The sequence below is a fragment of the Pecten maximus genome, chromosome 4 (assembly GCF_902652985.1).
Source record: "Pecten maximus chromosome 4, xPecMax1.1, whole genome shotgun sequence".
Taxonomy (NCBI): domain Eukaryota; kingdom Metazoa; phylum Mollusca; class Bivalvia; order Pectinida; family Pectinidae; genus Pecten; species Pecten maximus.
In genome coordinates, this window is record NC_047018.1 from 14,863,708 (window position 1) to 14,890,241 (window position 26,534).

Sequence of the window (26,534 nt, forward strand, 5' to 3'; positions counted from 1 at the left end):
ATAATCATCCTGATAGTTAATGTTACTTAGCCTCGAGTCATAAATATCCTGGTAGTTAATGTTACGTACCCTCGAGTCATAAATAACCCGGTAGTTAATGTTACCTACCCTCGACTCAAACATATCCTGGTAGTAATATTACTTACCCTCGAGTCATAAATAACCCGGTAGTTAATGTTACTTACCCTCGAGTCATAACATATCCTGGTAGTTAATGTTACTTACCCTCGAGTCATAAATATCCTGGTAGTTAATATTACCTACCCTCGAGTCATACATATCCTGGTAGGTAATATTACCTACCCTCGAGTCATAAATAACCCGGTCGTTAATGTTACCTACCCTCGAGTCATAAATAACCCGTTAGTTAATATTACTTACCCCCCAGTCATAGATATCCTGATAGTTAATGTTACGTACCCTCCAGTCATAGATATCCAGGTAGTTAATGTTACGTACCCTCCAGTCATACATATCCAGGATAGTTAATGTTACGTACCCTCCAGTCATAGATATCCAGGTAGTTAATATTACTTACCCTCCAGTCATAGATATCCAGGTAGTTAATATTACGTACCCTCCAGTCATAGATATCCAGGTAGTTAATGTTACGTACCCTCCAGTCATAGATATCCAGGTAGTTAATGTTACGTACCCTCCAGTCATAGATATCCAGGTAGTTAATATTACTTACCCTCCAGTCATAGATATCCTGATAGTTAATGTTACGTACCCTCCAGTCATACATATCCTGATAGTTAATGTTACGTACCCTCCAGTCATAAATATCCTGATAGTTAATATTACTTACCCTCCAGTCATAGATATCCTGATAGTTAATGTTACCTACCCTCGAGTCAAACATATCCTGATAGTTAATGTTACCTACCCTCGAGTCAAACATATCCTGGTAGTTAATGTTACCTACCCTCGAGTCATAAATAACCCGATAGTTAATGTTACCTACCCTCCAGTCATAGATATCCTGAAAGTTAATGTTACTTACCCTCGAATCATAGATATCCTGGTAGTTGATCCCCGCGTGTTTACCAGCTATGAAGGCTGCAAGATTGGCTGTATAACTGGCTATCACAAATATACAGGCGAATGCCCAGAAGTTCTGCATAACCTTGCTTGGCCACGATTTTGGAGACTTTGTTCGTACCGTGTGGCCAAATAGCACCGAATACACCATTGTTAATCCGGAAGCTAGTGTATAATTCTGTTTCCGTTTGCGACCCCATGGGTTTAATCCAAAGGGACTATTCCACTCGAAAAGTGCCATGGCACAAGCACCAATGGTAGCGCTTACAAAAATCGCAATCCACACTTCCACTGCAAATGGTTCTAGAAATGCATGCATACGAGTATGACGTTTCCTTTCCGAATAAAGAACTGAAAAACCTGAGAAGAAATAAGGGTGAGTGAAGTCGATGACCTTTAGTCTTCTGCGCGTAATACTGAAGGCAGCAACGGCCATATGAGCTGACCCCACCATCAGATCTTTGACCATTCCGTTCCAACTTCCATTTATCTCTTTCCCATACGTGACGTCACCAACAATATACAAAGTGTAGTCAAAGTCGAGATCTCGCGAGAGTCTGTTAAGCAGGTCTATCGCCAAACCTCGACAACACCGCACCTCGTAGGGATTACTCTTGTTTAATCTACCACTCTCGTAATCGCGAATAACTTTAATTGTCGCTTGCTTTTCCTTTGTGAATATCTTCAAGCAGACGGTATCTTGAGCACATCCATCATAATCTGGATTCGGTTTCTGCTCCATCACAAAAGGTTTCACAGGATTTGTGACAATGCGGTACCGCTTCTTACCATTGAAAATCTGATTGGAAATAGTTTCACTTGGCCATACAATGCCGAAAGGGTTGATGTTGTGGCCTCGAATAAACCCCATGTCCCGCCACACCTTATTACGACCACTTGTTACCAGGTTGCGGATGTCATAGTTAGAGATGTTGATGGAACCGTCCGCTTCAAATTCTAATGTTCCAGTAAGTCCATCGAAATGTGTCTTCGTTATTGCTCTGAAAACACACAAATACATATTTGTGCAGTATAAGTTAAAACATTAAATGCATGTATAAATTATCTATCAGCGAATTGGTATGCTACACTGTGTCAATTATGTAGCCTTTATTGCAAAACATATTAGTCACTATAGTCATAGGTAATTGGTAAATGCCTTTGGATACATCCTTAGACGACAAAGCCCGGATGTTTGTGCAGTGGTTGTGTTGAGATGTCTCTGGTATTATCCCGTAAACCATCTACATACCTTATGCTGTCTCTGGTGAATTTCAAAGGAACGGAAGTCGGATTTGTAATACTACCCTTCATCAAACGTCCGACAATGACGAAATAGTGCTATGCCACTGTACAGCATGATAAACAATACGTATACATTTATTTCTGTTAGGCTGGTGATGCATGTCTAGTTTTCTTGGGTATATTAGCGACGTTAAATGCTTTATATACAAAATATCAGCGGGTTACAGGTGTGGAGAGGGGCTACAGGTGTGGAGGGGGGTTACAGGTGTGGAGATGGGTTACAGGTGTAGAGAGGGGGTACAGGTATGGAGAGGGGGTACAGGTGTGGAGAGGGTTTACATGTGTGGGGAGGAGTTACAGGTATGGAGAGGGTTTACATGTGTGGGGAGGAGTTACAGGTGTGGAGAGGGGTTACAGATGTGGAGGGGGGTTACAGGTGTGGAGAGGGGGGTACAGGTTTGGAGAGGGGTTACAGGTGTGGAGAGGTAAAACAAATAAACATTGTCTAAATATAAACCCATCCATTATGTGACATTTTCTTAGTTGGATCAATACCAATCTGTTGAAGACTGTAAATATCCCTTATCGTTTCTGTGTGCCGGTGAATACCTACTGTATGCCGATGGTTTAGCTCGGTACGGTAAATTAACGACGACATCTTTAAGTGTTTCATCTCAATTTTACAGATAGCAATTTGTTTGAAGAAAAAGTTAGCATTCCTCCTACTTTGCTGTCTAAGCTGTTCTGTATATCTAGTGTATAGTCTGGGGGATCAATAGCCAGACCACCTCCGTACCGTGTATGTAACCCATTACATTCTACAATAGCTGATGGTTTAACAATTGCTGTGCATTTTAATATTCCTCGACCAGTATATTTTTTCAATTTATTTTTCAATTTAATTTAGAAAGCACTTTTAAGTGTTGAGTGATACCACTGTGGGTTGGTTTAATAGCATTGAATTGGTTAGAATGAAATTGAACACTAAAACAAACACCGAAATCATGAAAACATCAATCAGCGTGTTACAACCGATTTCACAAATTCATGTACTCTAGACCACACGCAACATCGCCACACCAAATCTGAGAACGATAGCAAACATTATTAATTCACTAGATCGAGGTGTTCTCACACAGTCAGTCTTTCTTCCATCCTGAGTGTACAATTACTACTCAACGAAAAATGAAGATTAGAAATAATTCAGTAACGATACGAGAGGCTCGATCCCGTTAATCGCACTTCCTTATTGCCATGTACATCCGCGATCCCACACAAAGACAATATTGTATTTGTCACAGATGGTAAAAACTCACAATCCTTTATAAAAAAAAATTTGTTTTTGTTTTTATCGTATTGCATGCTACATTTACAAAATTTAGATGTAATAAGTAAAACAAAACTGTTCGCATGCTGGTGCGTCAGAAAGAATATCGTTAAGAATACTTGTTTAGTGAAAATATGTGATTGTTTACAAGCAAATACAATACATGACATATACATTGCGAACATTAATTATAAAAATACAAAACTTAACAGAACATCACCTACCATTATATGATTATACGTCAAACTACTGTTTACAATGACATGGTAGGACCTTAGGACGTCAAACTACTATTTACAATGACAGGACATACCTTAGGACGCCTAACTACTATTTACAATGACCGGACAGGACCTTAGGACGCCAAATTACTATTTACAATGACATGACAGACCTTAGGACGTCAAACTACTATTTACAATGACATGACAGACCTTAGGACGCCAAACTACTATTTACAATGACATGACAGACCTTAGGACCCCAAACTACTATTTACAATGACATGACAGACCTTAGGACGCCAAACTACTATTTACAATGACATGACAGACCTTAGGACGCCAAACTACTATTTACAATGACATGGTAGGACCTTAGGACGTCAAACTACTATTTACAATGACATGACAGACCTTAGGACGCCAAACTACTATTTACAATGACATGGTAGGACCTTAGGACGCCGACCTACTATTTACAATGACATGACAGAACCTTAGGACGTCAAACTACTATTTACAATGACCGGACAGGACCTTAGGACGCCAAACTACTATTTACAATGACATGACAGAACCTTAGGACGTCAAACTACTATTTACAATGACATGGTAGGACCTTAGGACGTCAAACTACTATTTACAATGACCGGACAGAACCTTAGGACGTCAAACTACTATTTACAATGACATGGTAGGACCTTAGGACGCCGAACTACTATTTACAATGACATGACAGACCTTAGGACGCCTAACTTCTATTTACAATGACATGGTAGACCTTAGGACGCCAAACTATTATTTACAATGACATGGTAGGACCTTAGGACGTTGAACTGCTATTTACAATGACATGACAGAACCTTAGGACGTCAAACTACTATTTACAATGACATGGTAGGACCTTAGGACGTTGAACTGCTATTTACAATGACATGGTAGGACCTTTGGACGTCAAACTACTATTTACAATGACATGACAGAACCTTAGGACGCCAAACTACTATTTACAATGACCGGATAGGACCTTAGGACGTTAAACTACTATTTATAATGACATGAGATATACAGTACACACATGGACGTTTGTTTTCTTTTAATATTCTTACGGACATTTCACGTGGTATTAAATCATGAATCAGACACTTCCATAGCTATAACACTTAATAGAATCGTCTCGTGGCCATTTGCTTCCATGTTTATATCCCCGCTCCCAGATTTAACATGCGAAGCTGTATTGAAATCCCGTGTTGTACAAAAGTCGGTGTTCAGCCTCTTCGGTCCATTAATCAACGAGAATATATTCAATTCCAATGCATCTTTTTGTATGCAGTTGTCAGCACACCGCTTGTAATGCGCAATACATTTAAACTTTCCAATTAAACACAGAATAATCTTTTCCCTGGAAGTATCACGAACAACGTCTTTTTTTCTACCTTTTGAAATCTCAAAGCAATACGCATTATAACGTTCTTTATATTGATATTCATACTGGAATCCCGCCGTCCAATGCGGTTACCAATCTGCATCACATTGCGTACTAAATGCAATTCAACTTTTCTGTTGTTTTTTTAGTTTTGAATCTATCAGTCAAATATCAGTTTTCGGTAATATGTGGGAAAGGTTCCTCTGTGGCTTTGGTGTCTTCATTGACTTGTTACTGAGAAAGACGGATTGAGATATACTAGGTCAATCACCGATAGAGCCAACATTTACATAGTATATCAGAACAGACGCTATAATTGGTTTTGAACGACACCAGGGACCGATGCATTGTTTTAAGAATTGACACTCAATGTTGATTTAAATGAAAACGGGTTATATCTCTGTTGTGCTACACCAGGATTTGTTTACTCAGTATGTTCGACATCAATCATTAGTCATTAGAAAAAGTACATCTATAGAGATCGTGTTAGTTCGGCAATAACAAGGACAGGATTCTGGGACTATATTCCGACAGATAACAGAAGCTAATAGCTTTGGCCACGCCAAGATATTCTATTTTATGGAAACAGACATCAACGCCGACCGTTAATACATCTACACTGGGGTCATTTCCTGGTGGCAAATGCCAATGTATTTGTAAATTTGTTTTACCAGAGGGAAAAGCATGTCAATATGTATTGATCATAAATGGTGGTCACTGGTCAGATGTGGCCTGTTTACAGTGGCGACGAGATATATGTTTTGTAAATACGCATAACAAATTGGGGGAATTGCTTTTTAGCACATAATCAGTTGGAAATACTTAAAGCAAATAGAAACACTAACTGTCCTATAGGAATATGTCTAGAGAAAATATTTTATCAATATTCATTTACTGTATAATGACCGCCATCATCTCCCGTACCTTTCGTAGTACGAACACAATGGCTGGGTAATTATCTTGCATTGTTCTTTCCGATAGGCTAGGTAGGGGTGTTTCAAACGGTGTAATTGTCACAATTTGTCTTTAACATATTTGAAAATAACAAACACATATGCACTGTGTGATAGTAAGTTGGGGTAACATTTGTTGAGATGGACAATACACAAATACAGTTCAAAACTCATTCATTTGGCAGTCGCACAGTAATTGATGGGAGCCCATGCCCTGTGGGACTACATTTCAGATGCTCTACGTCACTAGAAGACGGATTATAAACAGAAATATCAAGAATGACATTAGAATGCGGACATCTTCTGTTAGTCAGACTAAGCCTTCTGTACGTGTTCAGGATTTTGATCAAATAATAATGAAGCTTTGTTAAACTGAGCATGGTAATAGCCCACCACTGCACCATGCTAACATAACGGAGTCAGAATGCCGCGCATGTCCTCACAGATTGTGTCGCGGAAGTATCATGATTGTTTTAACAAGGCCAGTAATCAAATAAAGTATTTTATTTCAAAACAATTTGTCAGAATTTTGTTTTTATCTGCTGCGATTAGCTATTGCCCTGAACGGTTCCGCGATTCCCATTACTGCGAGGAAAGGGTATGGGCAATACTTAATGTTCCCATCCGAAGGTTGTTTTCCTGTAGTTTATTCACAATAACAATAATCCAACCGGAATTGTAGTAGCATTAATAACATGCAAAATAACTATGGAATATTTGAATTTTACTGGTATTTCTTACATTACTATGAAAGTCACAGGTTGATGAATCTTGACATTGACTGATTGGTTCTTGCTGCTTTTTATCCGCGGCTAACATTAATAAAGCCTTTATGAATGGAAGATAGATTGTTTAACGTGCATGTTCAAATTGATTGCGACACGATTACGAAATCTGTCAATATCTTTATAGTCTTCAATGGTGAGTTTAAAACTTGGCGATTCCAATGTGAATTTTATGTCAAAGAAAGATGGAAACGACTTCCCTGATAGACCGGAATTGACTCAAATAATTGAGGGGTTTTTTTTTTGCGTTTTATTTGTAGCACTTAACGAAGCTACTTACATTCTAGTTAATTATATCTTTGTAATTCGTAAAGCATAAGGCAGTTGTCATATATGTACGTCATGCTCCATCTTAACATACAAACATATAGCGAGTATCTATGCTGACCGAAATGTTGTTTTAATTTTGGTTTTTGTCTTTATTTAGATACAATAACATAGTGTTCAAATGATTGGGTAAGTTACTGCAAATAATTCTTATGTAAGGGTGCTTTAATAAATTCTACGAATAACAAACCGTAAAATGACTCTCAACTCTGAAAATTTAATACACAATGGAGAACTATTTTATTGTCTTAGTTATCATTAAAAAGCATCACGGACATATATGGATACTACATTCTGATATTTTTAAATGACGCACAGGCAGCTGAACAATTAAGAGAGAGATTATTGTTCAGTGACACGTGCGTTTGTCACCGATATGGTAAATAATTTATGTTCTCATTCACATATTTAATTCTTACCTTACAATGATGTAAAACTTAAGCTTACACTTATACACATCTAACAATACAATGATGTAAATCTTACCATAAAATGATGCTAATCTTACCTTACCATGATGTAAATCATACCTTAAAATTGTGTTAACCCTTCTTGTAATGATGTGAATCTTACCATAAAATGATGTAAATCTTATCATACAATGATGTAAATCATACCTTAAAATAATATAAACCATTTCTTGTAATGATGTGAATCTTACCATAAAATGATGTTAATCTATTCTTACAATGATGTAAATCATACCTTAAAATGATGTAAACCTTATCTTGCAAAAATGTAGATCTTATAAAATATTGTCAATCTTTTCTTATAATGATGTGAATATAACCTTACAATGATTTTAATCTTATCTTACAATGATGTTGATCTTATCTTACAATGATGTGAATCTTACCTTCTATTGATTCATAATGTGAATATTATCTTACATTGATATGTATCGTATCTTACAATAATGTAAATCTTACCTTACTTTGATGTAAATCTTACCTTACTTTGATGTAAATCTTACCTTACTTTGATGTAAATCTTATCTTACAATGATGTAGATCTTATCTGACAACCATATAAATCTTATCTTACCTTACAATGATGTATGGTGTAAATCGTATCTTATAATGAGAATGTGTTAATTGGTTCATATCGGAATTAATGTCACAAGTGGAAACGGTAACAAATCGCATGTATTCAAGTATAAATTAAAGAGGAAGAAAAACAACAAATAGCTACAAACAAAAAATGCACACATAAACAGCACACCAAAGAAAATACTTTTATTATAAAGTTTTGGATTCGAATTCATTACACTGTACTCACACTACCATTTAGCCGTCACGAATATCGACTCGTCGCCAATCTAAGGCCAACATGACAGATCAATCTGAAGAGATTATGATCTTAGGTGTTATACAATATCATTACCAGGACAATATTTTCATTTGTTTTTGTTTATTTTACAGCTTGTATGCCGTAAGTACACTTTTGTGCACTTTTATGCATTTTTGTGACTGGCAGTGTATAGGCTGTCGGCACTGTAGCATCTTCAAAGATTTTATCATAAAGAAAACAATTAAGGATTTCATGAAATTATGCTTTTGTATGGGTAAATATTCATTAAGGATTAATGTAAATAGTCAGTTGTTGTTTTAATTGCTATTTACAGTATACGGTACTTTGCAGTAAACAATTTTTCGTCGGTCAAAATTGCTGACATCAATACCGTTGCCACATATTTTGCTTTACTGACAACAGCTGCGCACATAAACAATATATAGTTTTAAAAACAAACCACCAGATGTGACAATAATATTCAACTCTGTATAGTAACTGTATACCTATGATAGCAGTCCTCTTAGATAAAACATGTATTTGCCTACCAAATGTCGATTCATATGCAGATTGTTTTTTTGTTTTTTTTTCTATCAAATGCGGCAATCCTTGAATTCCCTTATATAATAAATTTGAAATAAAACAAATCCTGCTCTATGTACGCTTAATAATGGATTCGCCGGATCAACTATATCGTACAGATCAAACAATTCCTCATTTTGAATCAAAGGAATGTTCCGGGGATCTGATTATTTCAACCCGAGTTTAAAAGTAAGTCTGGTCATCACGTGGCTTGCCGAGTAGTACCAAGCCAAAATCTTTTACGAGTAATTCTTACATAATGATTATATCGATGTTCACGGAACTAGCCAGTGTTTGGTTAATTTTTTCGTATACTTCAAAACAGTAACAAATCGTAAGTGGTTGTGAAACCTAACCTATTTCATAAGAAGGAATGTGATTGGAAGAAAGTTCGTAAGAAACAATGTGATTGGAATGTAGTCCGTTAAAAACAATGTGATTGGAATGTAGTCCGTAAGAAACAATGTGATTGGAATGTAGTCCGTAAGAAACAATGTGATTGTAATGTAGTCCGTAAGAAACAATGTTATTGGAATGTAGTCCGTTAGAAACAATGTGATTGGAATGTAGTCCGTTAGAAACAATGTGATTGGAATGTAGTCCGTTAGAAACAATGTGATTGTAATGTAGTCCGTAAGAAACAATGTGATTGGAATGTAGTCCGTTAGAAACAATGTGATTGGAATGTTGTCCGAAAGAAACAATGTGATTGGAATGTTGTCCGAAAGAAACAATGTGATTGTAATGTAGTCCGTTAGAAACAATGTGATTGGAATGTTGTCCGAAAGAAACAATGTGATTGGAATGTTGTCCGAAAGAAACAATGTGATTGGAATGTTGTCCGAAAGAAACAATGTGATTGGAATGTTGTCCGAAAGAAACAATGTGATTGGAATGTAGTCCGTTAGAAACAATGTGATTGGAATGTTGTCCGAAAGAAACAATGTGATTGGAATGTTGTCCGAAAGAAACAATGTGATTGGAATGTTGTCCGAAAGAAACAATGTGATTGGAATGTTGTCCGAAAGAAACAATGTGATTGGAATGTAGTCCGTTAGAAACAATGTGATTGGAATGTTGTCCGAAAGAAACAATGTGATTGTAATGTTGTCCGAAAGAAACAATGTGATTGTAATGTAGTCCGTTAGAAACAATGTGATTGGAATGTAGTCCGTTAGAAACAATGTGATTGGAATGTTGTCCGAAAGAAACAATGTGATTGGAATGTTGTCCGAAAGAAACAATGTGATTGTAATGTAGTCCGTTAGAAACAATGTGATTGGAATGTTGTCCGAAAGAAACAATGTGATTGGAATGTTGTCCGAAAGAAACAATGTGATTGGAATGTTGTCCGAAAGAAACAATGTGATTGGAATGTTGTCCGAAAGAAACAATGTGATTGGAATGTAGTCCGTTAGAAACAATGTGATTGGAATGTAGTCCGTTAGAAACAATGTGATTGTAATGTAGTCCGTAAGAAACAATGTGATTGGAATGTAGTCCGTTAGAAACAATGTGATTGGAATGTTGTCCGAAAGAAACAATGTGATTGTAATGAAGTCCGTAAGAAACAATGTGATTGGAATCTAGTCCGTAACAAATAATGTAATTTAAAATAGTTTCCATAAAAAGTGAAGAAGTAATCTAATTTGAATCCAGTCCGCAACAAGCTTTGTGATCGGATGTAGTCCGCAGAAACAATCGTGAATATATCATAATGTAAGATATTATATACCAACGGAGCTTTTCATTGTATAATTCATTGGGGTTTTTGTTATGAATAATTTTGCTTACTGCTTCATCCTTGAATAATATTTGCTGTGATATCTCCACTCAAGGAATGCCCATGTCAATAGCATACCAGGCGAGCTAAAGTCTCGTTTATTTGACATTATCCTATCTCCCATTGGGTCTATATCAATGGAACTATGTCATTGCTACGTATGCATGCGTGTTGCTTCCACAACAGATATCCTGATTGACAAATGGACAGGATATATTTTATTCATCGTAGAAAATGTCATCAAAATATTTTTTTTTCCTAAAATAACTGCCACAACAATAAAAAAAAATGTACTGTTATCTAATGAGGGAGGGGTATTAGCTCAGGATGTTCAGAATACACCAAAACAAATTATTTGGCATGAACTGGATCTACAAATATATTCTACCCTTTTACATGTTGTTCAGACATTTAAAAAAGGGTAATATCACAATGTCAAAAAAAACAAAACAAGGAAATTGTAGGATATTCGTTGATGGTGTTGCCTTGAGAGAATTAGGCACGACCGTTATTATATTTTGTTTCCTTGAGATATTTTGGTACGACTGTTACATTTTGTTTCCTTGAGAGAATTAGGCACGACCGTTATTATATTTTGTTTCCTTGAGATATTTTGGTACGACTGTTACATTTTATTGCCTCGAGATATTTAGGTACGACTGTGTTTTTTTTATATTTTATTGCCTTGGGAGATTTAGCTACGATTGTTGTAATATTTTGTTGCCTTGAGAGATTTAGCCAAGACTGTTACATATTGTTGCCTTGAGTGATTTAGCTTCGACTGTTGTTATATTTTGTTGCCTTGAGTGATTTAGCTACGACTGTTGTTATATTTTGTTTACTTTGAGTGATTTAACTACGTCTGTTGTTATATTTTGTTGCCTTGAGATATTTAGCTACGTCTGTTGTTATATTTTGTTGCCTTGAGTGATTTAGCTACGACTGTTGTTATATTTTGTTGCATTGAGAGATTTAGCTACGATTGTTGTTATATTTTGTTTCCTTTGAGTGATTTAGCTACGACTGTTGTTACATATTGTGGCCTTGCGTGATTTAACTACATCTGTTGTTATATTTTGTTTCCTTGAGAGATTTAGCTACGACTGTTGTTATATTTTGTTGCCTTGAGTGATTTAACTACGACTGTTGCTATATTTTGTTGCCGTGAGAGATTTAGCTACGATTGTTGTTATATTTTGTTGCCTTGAGTGATTTAACTACGTCTGTTGTTATATTTTGTTTCCTTGAGAGATTTAGCTACGATTGTTGTTATATTTTGTTGCCTTGCGTGATTTAACTACGTCTGTTGTTATATTTTGTTTCCTTGAGAGATTTAGCTACGACTGTTGTTATATTTTGTTGCCTTGAGTGATTTAACTACGACTGTTGCTATATTTTGTTGCCTTGAGAGATTTAGCTACGATTGTTGTTATATTTTGTTGCCTTGAGAGATTTAGCTACGACTGTTGTTATATTTTGTTGCCTTGAGAGATTTAGCTACGTCTGTTGTTATTTTTTGTTGCCTTGAGGGATTTAGCCACGTCTGTTCTTATATTTTGTTGCCTTGAGAGATTTAGCTACGTCTGTTGTTATATTTTGTTGCCTTGAGGGCTTTAGCCACGTCTGTTGTTATATTTTGTTGCCTTGAGAGATTTAGCTACGATTGTTGTTATATTTTGTTGCCTTGAGGGATTTAGCCACGTCTGTTGTTATATTGTGTTGCCTTGAGAGATTTAGCTACGTCTGTTGTTATATTTTGTTGCCTTGAGAGATTTAGCTACGACTGTTGTTATATTTTGCTGCCTTGAGAGATTTAGCTACGACTGTTGTTTTATTTTGTTGCCTTGAGTGATTTAGCTACGACTGTTGTTTTATTTTGTTGCCTTGAGTGATTTAGCTACGACTTTTGTTATATTTTGTTGCCTTGAGAGATTTAACTACGTCTGTTGTTATATTTTGTTTCCTTGAGAGATTTAGCTACGACTGTTGTTATATTTTGTTGCCTTGAGTGATTTAGCCACGTCTGTTGTTATATTTTGTTGCCTTGAGGGATTTAGCGACGTCTGTTACATATTGTTGCCTTGATTGATTTAGCTTCGACTGTTGTTACATATTGTTGCCTTGATTGATTTAGCTTCGACTGTTGTTATATTTTGTTGCCTTAGGAGATTTAGCGACGTCTGTTACATATTGTTGCCTTGAGTGATTTAGCTTCGACTGTTGTTATATTTTGTTGCCTTGAGTGATTTAACTACGACTGTTGTTATATTTTGTTGCCTTGAGTGATTTAACTACGTCTGTTGTTATATTTTGTTGCCTTGAGAGATTTAGCTACGACTGTTGTTATATGTTGTTGCCTTGAGTGATTTAACTACGACTGTTGCTATATTTTGTTGCCTTGAGAGATTTAGCTACGATTGTTGTTCTATTTTGTTGCCTTGAGAGATTTAGGTACGACTGTTGTTATATTTTGTTGCCTTGAGTGATTTAACTACGACTGTTGCTATATTTTGTTGCCTTGAGAGATTTAGCTACGATTGTTGTTATATTTTTTCGCCTTGAGAGATTTAGCTACGACTGTTGTTATATTTTGTTGCCTTGAGAGATTTAGCCACGACTGTTGTTATATTTTGTTGCCTTGAGAGATTTAGCTACGTTTGTTGTTATATTTTGTTGCCTTGAGGGATTTAGCCACGTCTGTTCTTATATTTTGTTGCCTTGAGAGATTTAGCTACGATTGTTGTTTTATTTCGTTGCCTTGAGTGATTTAGCTACGACTGTTGTTATATTTTGTTGCCTTGAGGGATTTAGCCACGTCTGTTGTTATATTTTGTTGCCTTGAGAGATTTAGCTACGATTGTTGTTATATTTTTTTGCCTTGAGAGATTTAGCTACGACTGTTGTTTTATTTTGTTGTCTTGAGTGATTTAGCTACGATTGTTGTTATATTTTGTTGCCTTGAGGGATTAAGCCACGTCTGTTGTTATATTGTGTTGCCTTGAGAGATTTAGCTACGTCTGTTGTTATATTTTGTTGCCTTGAGAGATTTAGCTACGACTGTTGTTTTATTTTGTTGCCTTGAGTGATTTAGCTACGACTGTTGTTTTATTTTGTTGCCTTGAGTGATTTAGCTACGACTGTTGTTATATTTTGTTGCCTTGAGAGATTTAGCTACGACTGTTGTTATATTTTGTTGCCTTGAGTGATTTAACTACGTCTGTTGTAATATTTTGTTGCCTTGAGATATTTAGCTACCACTGTTATTATATTTTGTTGCCTTGAGAGATTTAGGTACGACTGTTGTTATATTTTGTTGCCTTGAGAGATTTAGCTACGACTGTTGTTATATTTTGTTGCCTTGAGTGATTAAGCTACGTCTGTTGTTATATTTTGTTTCCTTTGAGTGATTTAGCTACGACTGTTGTTATATTTTGTTGCCTTGCGTGATTAAACTACGTCTGTTGTTATATTTTGTTTCCTTGAGCGATTTAGCTACGACTGTTGTTATATTTTGTTGCCTTGAGTGATTTAGCTACGACTGATGTTATATTTTGTTGCCTTGAGGGATTTAGCGACGTCTGTTACATATTGTTGCCTTGATTGATTTAGCTTCGACTGTTGTTATATTTTGTTGCCTTGGGAGATTTAGCGACGTCTATTACATATTGTTGCCTTGAGTGATTTAGCTTCGACTGTTGTTATATTTTGTTGCCTTGAGAGATTTAGCTACGACTGTTGTTATATTTTGTTGCCTTGAGTGATTTAACTACGACTGTTGTTATATTTTGTTGCCTTGAGTGATTTAACTACGATTGTTGTTCTATTTTGTTGCCTTGAGTGATTTAACTACGACTGTTGCTATATTTTGTTGCATTGAGAGATTTAGCTACGATTGTTGTTCTATTTTGTTGCCTTGAGAGATTTAGGTACGACTGTTGTTATATTTTGTTGCCTTGAGTGATTTAACTACGACTGTTGCTATATTTTGTTGCCTTGAGAGATTTAGCTACGATTGTTGTTATATTTTTTTGCCTTGAGAGATTTAGCTACGACTGTTGTTATATTTTGTTGCCTTGAGAGATTTAGCTACGACTGTTGTTATATTTTGCTGCCTTGAGTGATTTAGCTACGTCTGTTGTTATATTTTGTTGCCTTGAGGGATTTAGCCACGTCTGTTGTTATATTTTGTTGCCTTGAGAGATTTAGCTACGACTGTTGTTATATTTTGTTGCCTTGAGTGATTTAACTACGTCTGTTGTTATATTTTGTTGCCTTGAGAGATTTAGCTACGACTGTTGTTATATGTTGTTGCCTTGAGTGATTTAACTACGACTGTTGCTATATTTTGTTGCCTTGAGAGATTTAGCTACGATTGTTGTTCTATTTTGTTGCCTTGAGTGATTTAACTACGACTGTTGCTATATTTTGTTGCCTTGAGAGATTTAGCTACGATTGTTGTTATATTTTTTCGCCTTGAGAGATTTAGCTACGACTGTTGTTATATTTTGTTGCCTTGAGAGATTTAGCCACGACTGTTGTTATATTTTGTTGCCTTGAGAGATTTAGCTACGTCTGTTGTTATATTTTGTTGCCTTGAGGGATTTAGCCACGTCTGTTCTTATATTTTGTTGCCTTGAGAGATTTAGCTACGATTGTTGTTTTATTTCGTTGCCTTGAGTGATTTGGCTACGACTGTTGTTATATTTTGTTGCCTTGAGGGATTTAGCCACGTCTGTTGTTATATTTTGTTGCCTTGAGAGATTTAGCTACGATTGTTGTTATATTTTTTTTCCTTGAGAGATTTAGCTACGACTGTTGTTTTATTTTGTTGCCTTGAGTGATTTAGCTACGATTGTTGTTATATTTTGTTGCCTTGAGGGATTAAGCCACGTCTGTTGTTATATTGTGTTGCCTTGAGAGATTTAGCTACGTCTGTTGTTATATTTTGTTGCCTTGAGAGATTTAGCTACGACTGTTGTTTTATTTTGTTGCCTTGAGTGATTTAGCTACGACTGTTGTTTTATTTTGTTGCCTTGAGTGATTTAGCTACGACTGTTGTTATATTTTGTTGCCTTGAGAGATTTAGCTACGACTGTTGTTATATTTTGTTGCCTTGAGTGATTTAACTACGTCTGTTGTTATATTTTGTTGCCTTGAGATATTTAGCTACCACTGTTATTATATTTTGTTGCCTTGAGAGATTTAGGTACGACTGTTGTTATATTTTGTTGCCTTGAGAGATTTAGCTACGACTGTTGTTATATTTTGTTGCCTTGAGTGATTAAGCTACGTCTGTTGTTATATTTTGTTTCCTTTGAGTGATTTAGCTACGACTGTTGTTATATTTTGTTGCCTTGCGTGATTAAACTACGTCTGTTGTTATATTTTGTTTCCTTGAGCGATTTAGCTACGACTGTTGTTATATTTTGTTGCCTTGAGTGATTTAGCTACGACTGATGTTATATTTTGTTGCCTTGAGGGATTTAGCGACGTCTGTTACATATTGTTGCCTTGATTGATTTAGCTTCGACTGTTGTTATATTTTGTTGCCTTGGGAGATTTAGCGACGTCTGTTACATATTGTTGCCTTGAGTGATTTAGCTTCGACTGTTGTTATATTTTGTTGCCTTGAGAGATTTAGCTACGACTGTTGTTATATTTTGTTGCCTTGAGTGATTTAACTACGACTGTTGTTATATGTTGTTGCCTTGAGTGATTTAACTACGATTGGTGTTCTATTTCGTTGCCTTGAGTGATTTAACTACGACTGTTGCTATATTTTGTTACCTTGAGAGATTTAGCTACGATTGTTGTTATATTTTTTTGCCTTGAGAGATTTAGCTACGACTGTTGTTATATTTTGTTGCCTTGAGAGATTTAGCTACGACTGTTGTTATATTTTGCTGCCTTGAGTGATTTAGCTACGTCTGTTGTTATATTTTGTTGCCTTGAGGGATTTAGCCACGTCTGTTGTTATATTTTGTTGCCTTGAGAGATTTAGCTACGACTGTTGTTATATTTTGTTGCCTTGAGTGATTTAACTACGTCTGTTGTTATATTTTGTTGCCTTTAGATATTTAGCTACGACTGTTGTTATATTTTGTTGCCTTGAGAGATTTAGGTACGACTGTTGTTATATTTTGTTGCCTTGATTGATTTAGCTACGACCGTTGTTATATTTTGTTGCCTTGAGTGATTTAGCTTCGATTTTTTTTTTTTTCAAACTTGATCCTCCTCGGATCGGGTCCCTTTACTACCAAGTGTTAGTGTGACACGTCAGGGACATTTGGACATATATATAACTATTCAGCGATTTAATTGTAGTTTAGTATAAAGCTGAGAAGGAATATATTATATTCACTCGAAAGTTTCTTCATTGTCTTACTGAAGTAAAAAAAACATTGAAGGAACTCAGAACTAAGCATTAAAAGATTTAAACGATATAAGGTAAAACACACTTTAACAGCTAGTATGAGAATGTGAAATGGGAGAGCTTGAGCTTACGTTGTAGAATGATTCATAATGGTAACTAATAGATAGATACCCGTCTGGGTTGTTTAAATGATAATGCCTTTGTTGTGATAATTTGTAATGTATATAATGTTCATGGTTTTGTTTTATTTTTGTTTCTATGGTTGTTGTTGTGAATCATGTTTTGCTCACGTTTTTTTTTTTTTTTTTGTTTAAGTCTTATTTTTTAATCTGTTTTATTAATACACATATATGTTTTGCACTTTTATTTTCTTTCAAATATAATTTGATATGTAAATACGCGGGATTTAATTATTGTTAATGTTATATATATACATAGTTATCTGTTCATGTTAAATGAAGTTTGCTCATATAGTTATATGAAGTATATGAAATTGTCTGTTCCTTATTGTAAACACTAAAACAACATAGCAATAATGCACAACCTCGCAGCTTATACAATTACCGAGAAATAAAATGGCAATGACTCCGGTAGCTACAGTTACAACGAAAGTGATCCTGGGACGCCATCATACCATATAAGTCTTTCAGACATTAATGACAGCACACCAGATCAGCCGGGCCATCCGTGCAACACTATATATATATATGGCATTTAGTACGATTGTCATTACTTATGTGTTGGTATTATATCGTACGGATTACTCCCCTCTGTGACCATGTGACTACTGTGTCGTCAGTAACATTGTTATTTCCTACGTCACACGTGCCTCTCAGAAGGCCGGATTTCCCCCGCTAGTTCCTAATTAGAACAAGACGCATGGTTACTTATGGGATAATATAGACATTCCCTTCCACAAGAGACTTCGGTAAGGTATTTGATGTTCTTCAGAATACAGCAATCTTGACAGGAAAGATTTTTTTTTTTTCAAATTTAATTTGTCTATTTCCGGTTGGCGTGTTGCGATGGAGAGGGTATCCATTTTATCCACGTGAAGAACTTATTAGATTAAGGCCACTCAAATGGGTCTGTGTTGGCAATTATAGCGGAATCGATACCCGAGTACAGTCTCCTCTGAATGGGGAGGTCGTGGGATGTGAGAGTTCTGACGATCTCTGACAGGATTAGAGGGGAAGTGACCCGTACACTGAATCATTTAAAATGGTATAACGGGGTAGACATCTGATATTTATTGTTCTGTGGTGTCGTATGCTTCATCCACGCAACATAACTCCCTTTTCTTTGTAGAAATAAAGCTATGGAAGATACAGAGGGTAACGAGTTATTAATGCCTCAGTCAATGTTTGAATTCCAGATTGAAATACTTTAATTTGCATTTGAAAATTGGGCACAGGTAATAATTTTATATTGTTTATGGACAGAAATATCTAGTAATACTTTACAAATTGCAGGTATTTGGTTCTTTCTGTCCGTATTTATAAGAAATGCTTAGCATATAGAGTATTTGTTTGTCTGTCAGCCGAGGTACTATATACCTACACGACCAAGTTCAATGAATACCAATCGGATTTCAAGTCCAACAAGTTTACATGAATTTGTTATCATTTTTTATGAACTGTTCCTATAACTTACATGCGTATAGATATTTTAATACGGTGAAATGTATATCAACACAGTGCTATATTAGCCTTTGATAAATCTGAATGGTCAGCTGTGCTGTTTGGCGTCAAATGCCGTTATCATCCATGTCCGTTCCTATGAATAGTGACGGAATATACAAACATTTCCACCACAACACTCTATGTTATTCCACTCTCAGGCCATTGTATAAATGTGCAAACTGTTGGATATATATATATATATCACATTCGACTAGTGGAATATAACCTTCCGCTATTTTAATTGGTCAATAATTCGAACTTTGACCCGAACTGTAATGGTTATCAACGGCATGCATTAATAATCAAATGACGTCACATCACCCTGTCTCGACCGCCATTTGTACACCTTATGTACATACGCAAATTTAGACTTGACCACGTTCCCTTATGATTTAAGCCGATATCATTGTGGTAGAAACGTGTCACAAGACTCGTGATTTATGCATATGGAATTTATTCACACTCGTTAGTTATTTTTCAAAAGTTACAAAAGACACTTGCTAAAGCCCGTATCTTTGGTAACTTTAAAAAAAAAACGCGTGTGAATTAAATTCCATATCCAACAACCACTCGTTGTGTAACCTCTATATATCCCGTATCTGTACAACAAATAGATAAAGTTGATGGGTTATATCTCCCCTCATTTTATACATCAACGTTTTTGTAGGGTCTTGATTTTCCCCAACAGCTATACGGTACAGTTTAACTCTCAACTTGAGATATGTTAATCACCTTTTTATGGACTGTGTGTCTGTGAGAATGAAACTGTTGCGACAGTGTCATTTTAATTTGTCACTGAATTTCATGTCGAAGGCACATTTTCATGCCATCTCTTTAGATCCATTTTACTGACACCGGAGTATGTCAGAAACCAAGTCCACTGTCGAGCGTGGAACATCAACCGTCTTTTAATGTCTTTTATATATCCTTGTCTGGGTTCAGACCAATAATAGTTCTCCTCACTTGGAGGAAAGCACAACTCATATTTTAAATGTAAGTTAGTGTCAAGAGAGACATTTGGATGAACACATTTATTTAGTAAGACAAAAATGTCTGAAATTGAGTGTTTTACAACTCATACAAAGGGGACAGTATGAACAATTCCAACTCCCCACACGGACAGCTAAATATAGAATCATTTGATCAACACAGGTTTAACCAATGCATTATAAGCAAACATTGGGTGATCGACTCCGGATGAATGGGATATCAGGGGATGTCGTAATGTAGCAATACTTCGTGGTAATTAATATACCTTGTCAGTTAGAGAACGCTAACCTAGAATATCTCACACTCTCTCACTTCGAATTTCATATCTTGATCTCATGATCGATTCTACACCTTACTCTAGTTGTGCGTTTTCCAGGATCTCCATTTTGATATAGATTTGTCTTCATATTGCTACCTCGTTTAATTGACTTTTAGTTACAATTCTAATTTTGTTATGATGGCGGTGTTCTGAGTTGTTTTGTTACACGAATATGCACTATAGCTTATGGAGTAATGTCAGCTATTGATTATCATTGATATAAAGAGTTATATTTGCCCGAAGGATGACTATATCAGTGTTTATATTTGGTTGAATAAAGTAGATCGTCAAGATTTGATATTTTAAAGAGGAGTGGCAATAAGATACGAATCCATTCGCTTGGCTCTAGGTGACATATTAAGGGACCATGTATGCAACCCATGTATAAGGCCTGTTGAATACAGTTAATTGGTATTTTCGGGAACTATCATAAAACTACATTGATTAAATTGAACCGATTCTGATGCATTTTAAATATCTGGTTTTTTTTGGATTTTATTAACAAATATATGTACTGCATTATCATTTAGGATTTTAAGCAACCATCGAAAGGACGCTGTAGCTAATAAAATACAAACAAAATGGCAAACACCGAAAGGAACTGTACCGAAGGACATACCGATATACCGCATACACCATATAACGTATATAGCAGTGTACCAAATATATAACGATATAACACACACGGGGGAGTATACCAAATATACAACGATATAACACACACAGGGGAGTACATCAAATATATAACGATATAACACACAAAGGAGAGTACACCAAATATATAACGATATCACACACACAGGGGAGTACACCAAATATACAACGATATAACACACACAGGGGAGTAAAACAAATATATAACGATATAACACACACAGGAGAGTACACCAAATATATAACGATATAACACACACATGAGAGTATACCAAATATATAACGATATAACACACACAGGGGAGTACACCAAATATATAATGATATAACACACACAGGAGAGTATACCAAATAGATAACGATATAACACACACAGGGGAGTACACCAAATAGATAACGATATAACACACACAGGGGAGTACACCAAATATATAACGATATAACACACACTGGGGAGTACACCAAATATATAACGATATAACACACACCGGGGAGTACACCAAATATATAACGATATAACACACACAGGGGAGTATACCAAATAGATAACGATATAACACACACAGGGGATTAACACCAAATATATAACGATATAACACACACAGGAGAGTATACCAAATATATAACGATATAACACACACTGGGGAGTACACCAAATATATAACGATATAATACAAACAGGAGAGTATACCAAATATATAACGATATAACACACACAGGGGAGTATACCAAATATATAACGATATAAAACACACTGGGGAGTACACCAAATATATAACGATATAACACACACTGGGGAGTATACCAAATATATAACGATATAACACACACAGGGGAGTATACCAAATATATAACGATATAACACACACAGGGGAGTATACCAATATATAATAAACAGGTGATGTACCAAATATAACGATATAACACACACAGGGGAGTACACCAAATATATAACGATATAACACACACAGGAGAGTACACCAAATATATAACGATATAACACACACTGGGGAGTATACCAAATATATAACGATATAAAACACACAGAGAGAGTACACCAAATATATAACGATATAACACACACAGGGGAGTATACCAAATATATAACGATATAATACACACAGGAGATTATACCAAATATATAACGATATAACACACACAGGGGAGTACACCAAATATATAACGATATAATACAAACAGGGGAGTATACCAAATATATAACGATATAACACACACAGGAGAGTATACCAAATATATAACGATATAATACAAACAGGGGAGTATACCAAATATATAACGATATAATACACACAGGAGATTATACCAAATATATAACGATATAACACACACAGGGGAGTACACCAAATATATAACGATATAATACAAACAGGGGAGTATACCAAATATATAACGATATAACACACACAGGAGAGTATACCAAATATATAACGATATAACACACACAGGAGAGTATACCAAATATATAACGATATAACACACACAGGAGAGTATACCAAATATATAACGATATAACACACACAGGGGAGTATATAACGATATAACACACACAGGAGAGTACACCAAATATATAACGATATAATACAAACAGGAGTACACACACAGAATGTTGCATGAAATATGGAACTGGCCGTGTAAATGGGATTTTACAAACGACACACAAGGCAGTAAGAGGAATAATTAATCATGGGAGGGGAAATCATCAGTGTCTACTACGCTGTACCAGGAAAAGGAAAATGGGCTGATATCGTGATTCATAACGCTCTCTTCAACAATACGTAATGTCATATATCCCGGAAGCGATACAGGGCGATGTACAGGCAATTACCACCACCCTATAAGATATACATAGCCGTTTGTGACTTCTTACACTCTCGATAAAGACATATCATGAAGCTACTTTGTTTGATACCGTATACTTTACACAACTCGAATGACAAAGCCCAAACAGCTGTTTTGTTGTGTCCTATATGAGGATCCACGTGCCTGATGACGTATTATGTAATCAATATGTTAATGTTCAAAAGAGAAAGAACTAGGGACGTACATAATTCAACATGTTCTTTGGGCAAAGACAACGGATGCTTGTCGATCGTTTGGGCAATGAAGCGTGTGTGGAGAATCTATGTTGATATAAACATTGAAACCTTCCAGATACTGACTACTGTATTGGATTGTCATAACTGGAAAGTTATCGCAGTATCATTATCGCCTATGTTGCCATCTATACATTATATACGTGCGATGCTTTGTAGTATAATACATTGAGATATATGGTCCAGGAAGCTGTTATTCATACGTATCTCCCGTCTAGGGACACATTGTATTCAAGGACATCAAAATTGCAGCAGTTAGACTGCATGTTTGGCGTCATTCATAGTGGTAAAATTAATACTACAGAGCCATATTTAATCATAGGGGTATATTGATACTACAGAGCCATATTTCATCATAGTGGTAAATTTAATACTACAGAGCCATATTTCATCATAGTGGTAAAATTAATACTATATAAACCATGAGGTGTCCATCACAGTGGTAGAATTAATACTGCAGAAACCATGAGGTGTCCATTATAGTGGTTAAATTAATACTGCAGAAATCAAAAGACGTCCATCACAGTGGTAAAATTAATACTGCAGCAACAATAATCTATCCGTCATTGTGGTAAAATTAATACTACAGAAACCATGAGGTGTCCATTATAGTGGTAAAACTAATACTGCAGAAACCAAAAGGTGTCTATCATAGTGGTAAAATTAATACTACAGCAACAATAATCCGCCCGTCATTGTGGTAAAATTAATAAATTTAATCAATGGTACTGAAACCGTTATGTGTATATAGCGTTTTAATCAATGGTACAGAAACCGTTATGTGTCTATAGCGTTTTAATCAATGGTACAGAAACTGTTGTGTCCCCATTATGTCCTAAAAAAAACACTATAGAAACCTTTGTCCGCCCATCGTATTCTAATTAGCATTATATAAACTGTTGTGTCCATGGTATCTTTTTAACACGAGTTCTAGATAACACTACAGAAAGATGTCCAGGCGCCTTCGATCCCCATCGTGTTCTTACGTACACTCAGTTCTCATCATTACCAGATGATTATGCTGAAACTGTTCCTGGCGACCTTTGACAAATCAGCTAAGGTATTAAGATAATATATAAAATTATTGGCTCTAAGTACTGGACTAATAAGACATTTAAGCGTTTCCGTGTGAATAGGTAAGAAGATTATTTCACAAGGAATTTGCTGAAAGTTGAATTTGTAGAGAAGGGATTAGTTGGTATAAATGCTGGTAATATTCTACATCACAGTTCAATAAATAATACAATGTCCTACCATAAATCCGATTAAAATCGCCACAATGATTTCATACTTTTAACGCCATCTCAGTGGTTATAATCAGCTCTAACATTAGAGACCTAATTAATTACTATATCTATACAAATAAGAACTAAATGGGAATGTCGATAGCAATATCGAACATAAATGAGACTTTGAGTATTAAGGAAAAATTGAAGGTTTACAAAATAACTAGAAAAAAACAATTCGAAATAATTTGCTAGCAATGTGAACACTTTTAAACAGAATTAGTATGAAGCTGGCAATTGAAAATTTTTTTTATTTAAAACACATTTGTACTTCTTTTAACTTATTATACGAGAGCTGCTCATTAGATATTGGTAATGTTGTTGCACAAAACATACTGTATATCATTATGTTATTGAAAACAACTCATATTCTAGGCCTGCAATAAAAAAAAAAGCAGAATGTTTTTGCAGGCAGAAAGAAATTATTCAATTTCGTTTTGACTTTCCTCAACCATCCGCACATTACTTTTCCTTTCTTGTTGCTACAACTCATAGTTAACTGGAGATTATATTCTATAAGCATGGTTATACTTAAGTTATTGTAAACTGAAGAATATATTCTATAAGCATTATTATGCTTTTACAATGTACTATTGTGAACTGAAGAATACATCTATAAGCATTATTATACTTAAGTTATTGTAAACTGACGAATATACTCTATAAGCATTATTATTCTGAAATTATTGTAAACTGAAGAGTACTAGAAGTATATCGTACAAAGATATTATATTATTGTGACATTTAAAGACGAAAGGATGCAAGTACTCAGGATGAAGTCATTGCAAGGGGTGATATTTCGAATGCTAGTGGTAATATTTCAGTTGGGTTGGATATGCCGTTTTTGTCTTGTATTTATACTATACTCTTTGCGCTTATGTCATTCTTATATACGACCACGAATTATGTGCGTTTAATAGAAATACTAATACATGCCGAGGATACTTACTTGTACAGCTTTTCCCCGAGACACACACTTATATCGGACAAATTATCGCAGTCGTATTTGACGTTTTCAAACAGTTGCCTGTCTTCCGAAGGCAAATCCCTAAATACTGTCGATACCAATGATATGACGTCTTGTAGAAGGTCAACAGTATTCACTGCGTCATTCATGAGCAGGGCAAGACTGCCCTCTGGGTAAATCCGTAGCACCGTTTTATTTCGAGTATACGCTCGCTCCGTTAGGAACCAAGCGATATGTACATCCTTGAAGAGATTAACGGATCCAACCACTTTGAATATCCTTTTGGCCATGGCAACACTAGAGTGAATCACTATGATCCGATCCTGTCTGTTAACAGAGGTGTTTAAACTGCGGTACATCTCTTTGTCTGTCATCTTTTTTGAAAATATTTCCTCGCTGATAATCCATTTGTCGTCATCAGTAATACTATGTAGTTCATCATAAAATCCATCAAACAGGAAGTCATCCTCAAGATACAAGAGAAACTCAAACCAGAAGTTGGCCTGGAAGAACTTGATGAGGCCCCTTGCCATGTACCTCCAGGAGGGCTCCAGTTTGATATACATTGAGCTAGGTATCTGTAAATAGGAAGAACATACCATGTACTGAGAATGTGTTATCTAGGTATAACCAATATCATATGTAAATATGTAATTTCTAAACACTTTTTCAAGCAGAGTACAATTTCGACAGGAAACTGAAATGTTTAACCTTCGGATCATCACCACATATTGCATACGACACATTGTGTTAATCACCAAGCCAGAAATACCCGCAACCCTTACCACTACACCACATCCACGTTATGTAATTTCTATACAGATGTATTTACGCAATTTTCTTCTAACTACAATTGTGCATTAACATAATATACAGAATGCATATTAAATCAGCATTTGGAGCTCATGAATGTATGGAGAACAATAGAGATGGTGCACTACACAAAAGAAATGTTCTTAGTTTTATTCCTTATACTTCCTTCTTAGATATTGAAATCCGTAGTCGTTTCTTATATAAGATCCAATGACATGTCTGTTACGTTCTACATATTGTTTTATTCCTACGATATTATATCACGTTTGCATAATATTTATGTAGAATTATCACTGATTTAAACACGAATCTTTGGCGCCATTTATGTGCATATGCATAGATACTTCGAGGAC

At 35.6% G+C, this 26,534-nt stretch overlaps 1 protein-coding gene across 1 annotated transcript in view; it reads right to left on the reverse strand.

Annotated features, from left to right (window-relative positions):
• Positions 1-25,934, reverse strand: part of LOC117326399 (glutamate receptor ionotropic, NMDA 3A-like) — a 59,346-nt gene extending 33,412 nt beyond the window's left edge. Inside the window, exons 1-2 of the mRNA XM_033883146.1 lie at positions 25,351-25,934; positions 1,007-2,045 (exon numbers count right to left, since the gene is read on the reverse strand). Of these exons, the coding sequence (XP_033739037.1) occupies positions 1,007-2,045; positions 25,351-25,934 (1,623 nt within the window). The remainder of the gene's footprint in view (positions 1-1,006; positions 2,046-25,350) is intronic.
• Positions 25,935-26,534: the final 600 nt, after the last annotated feature.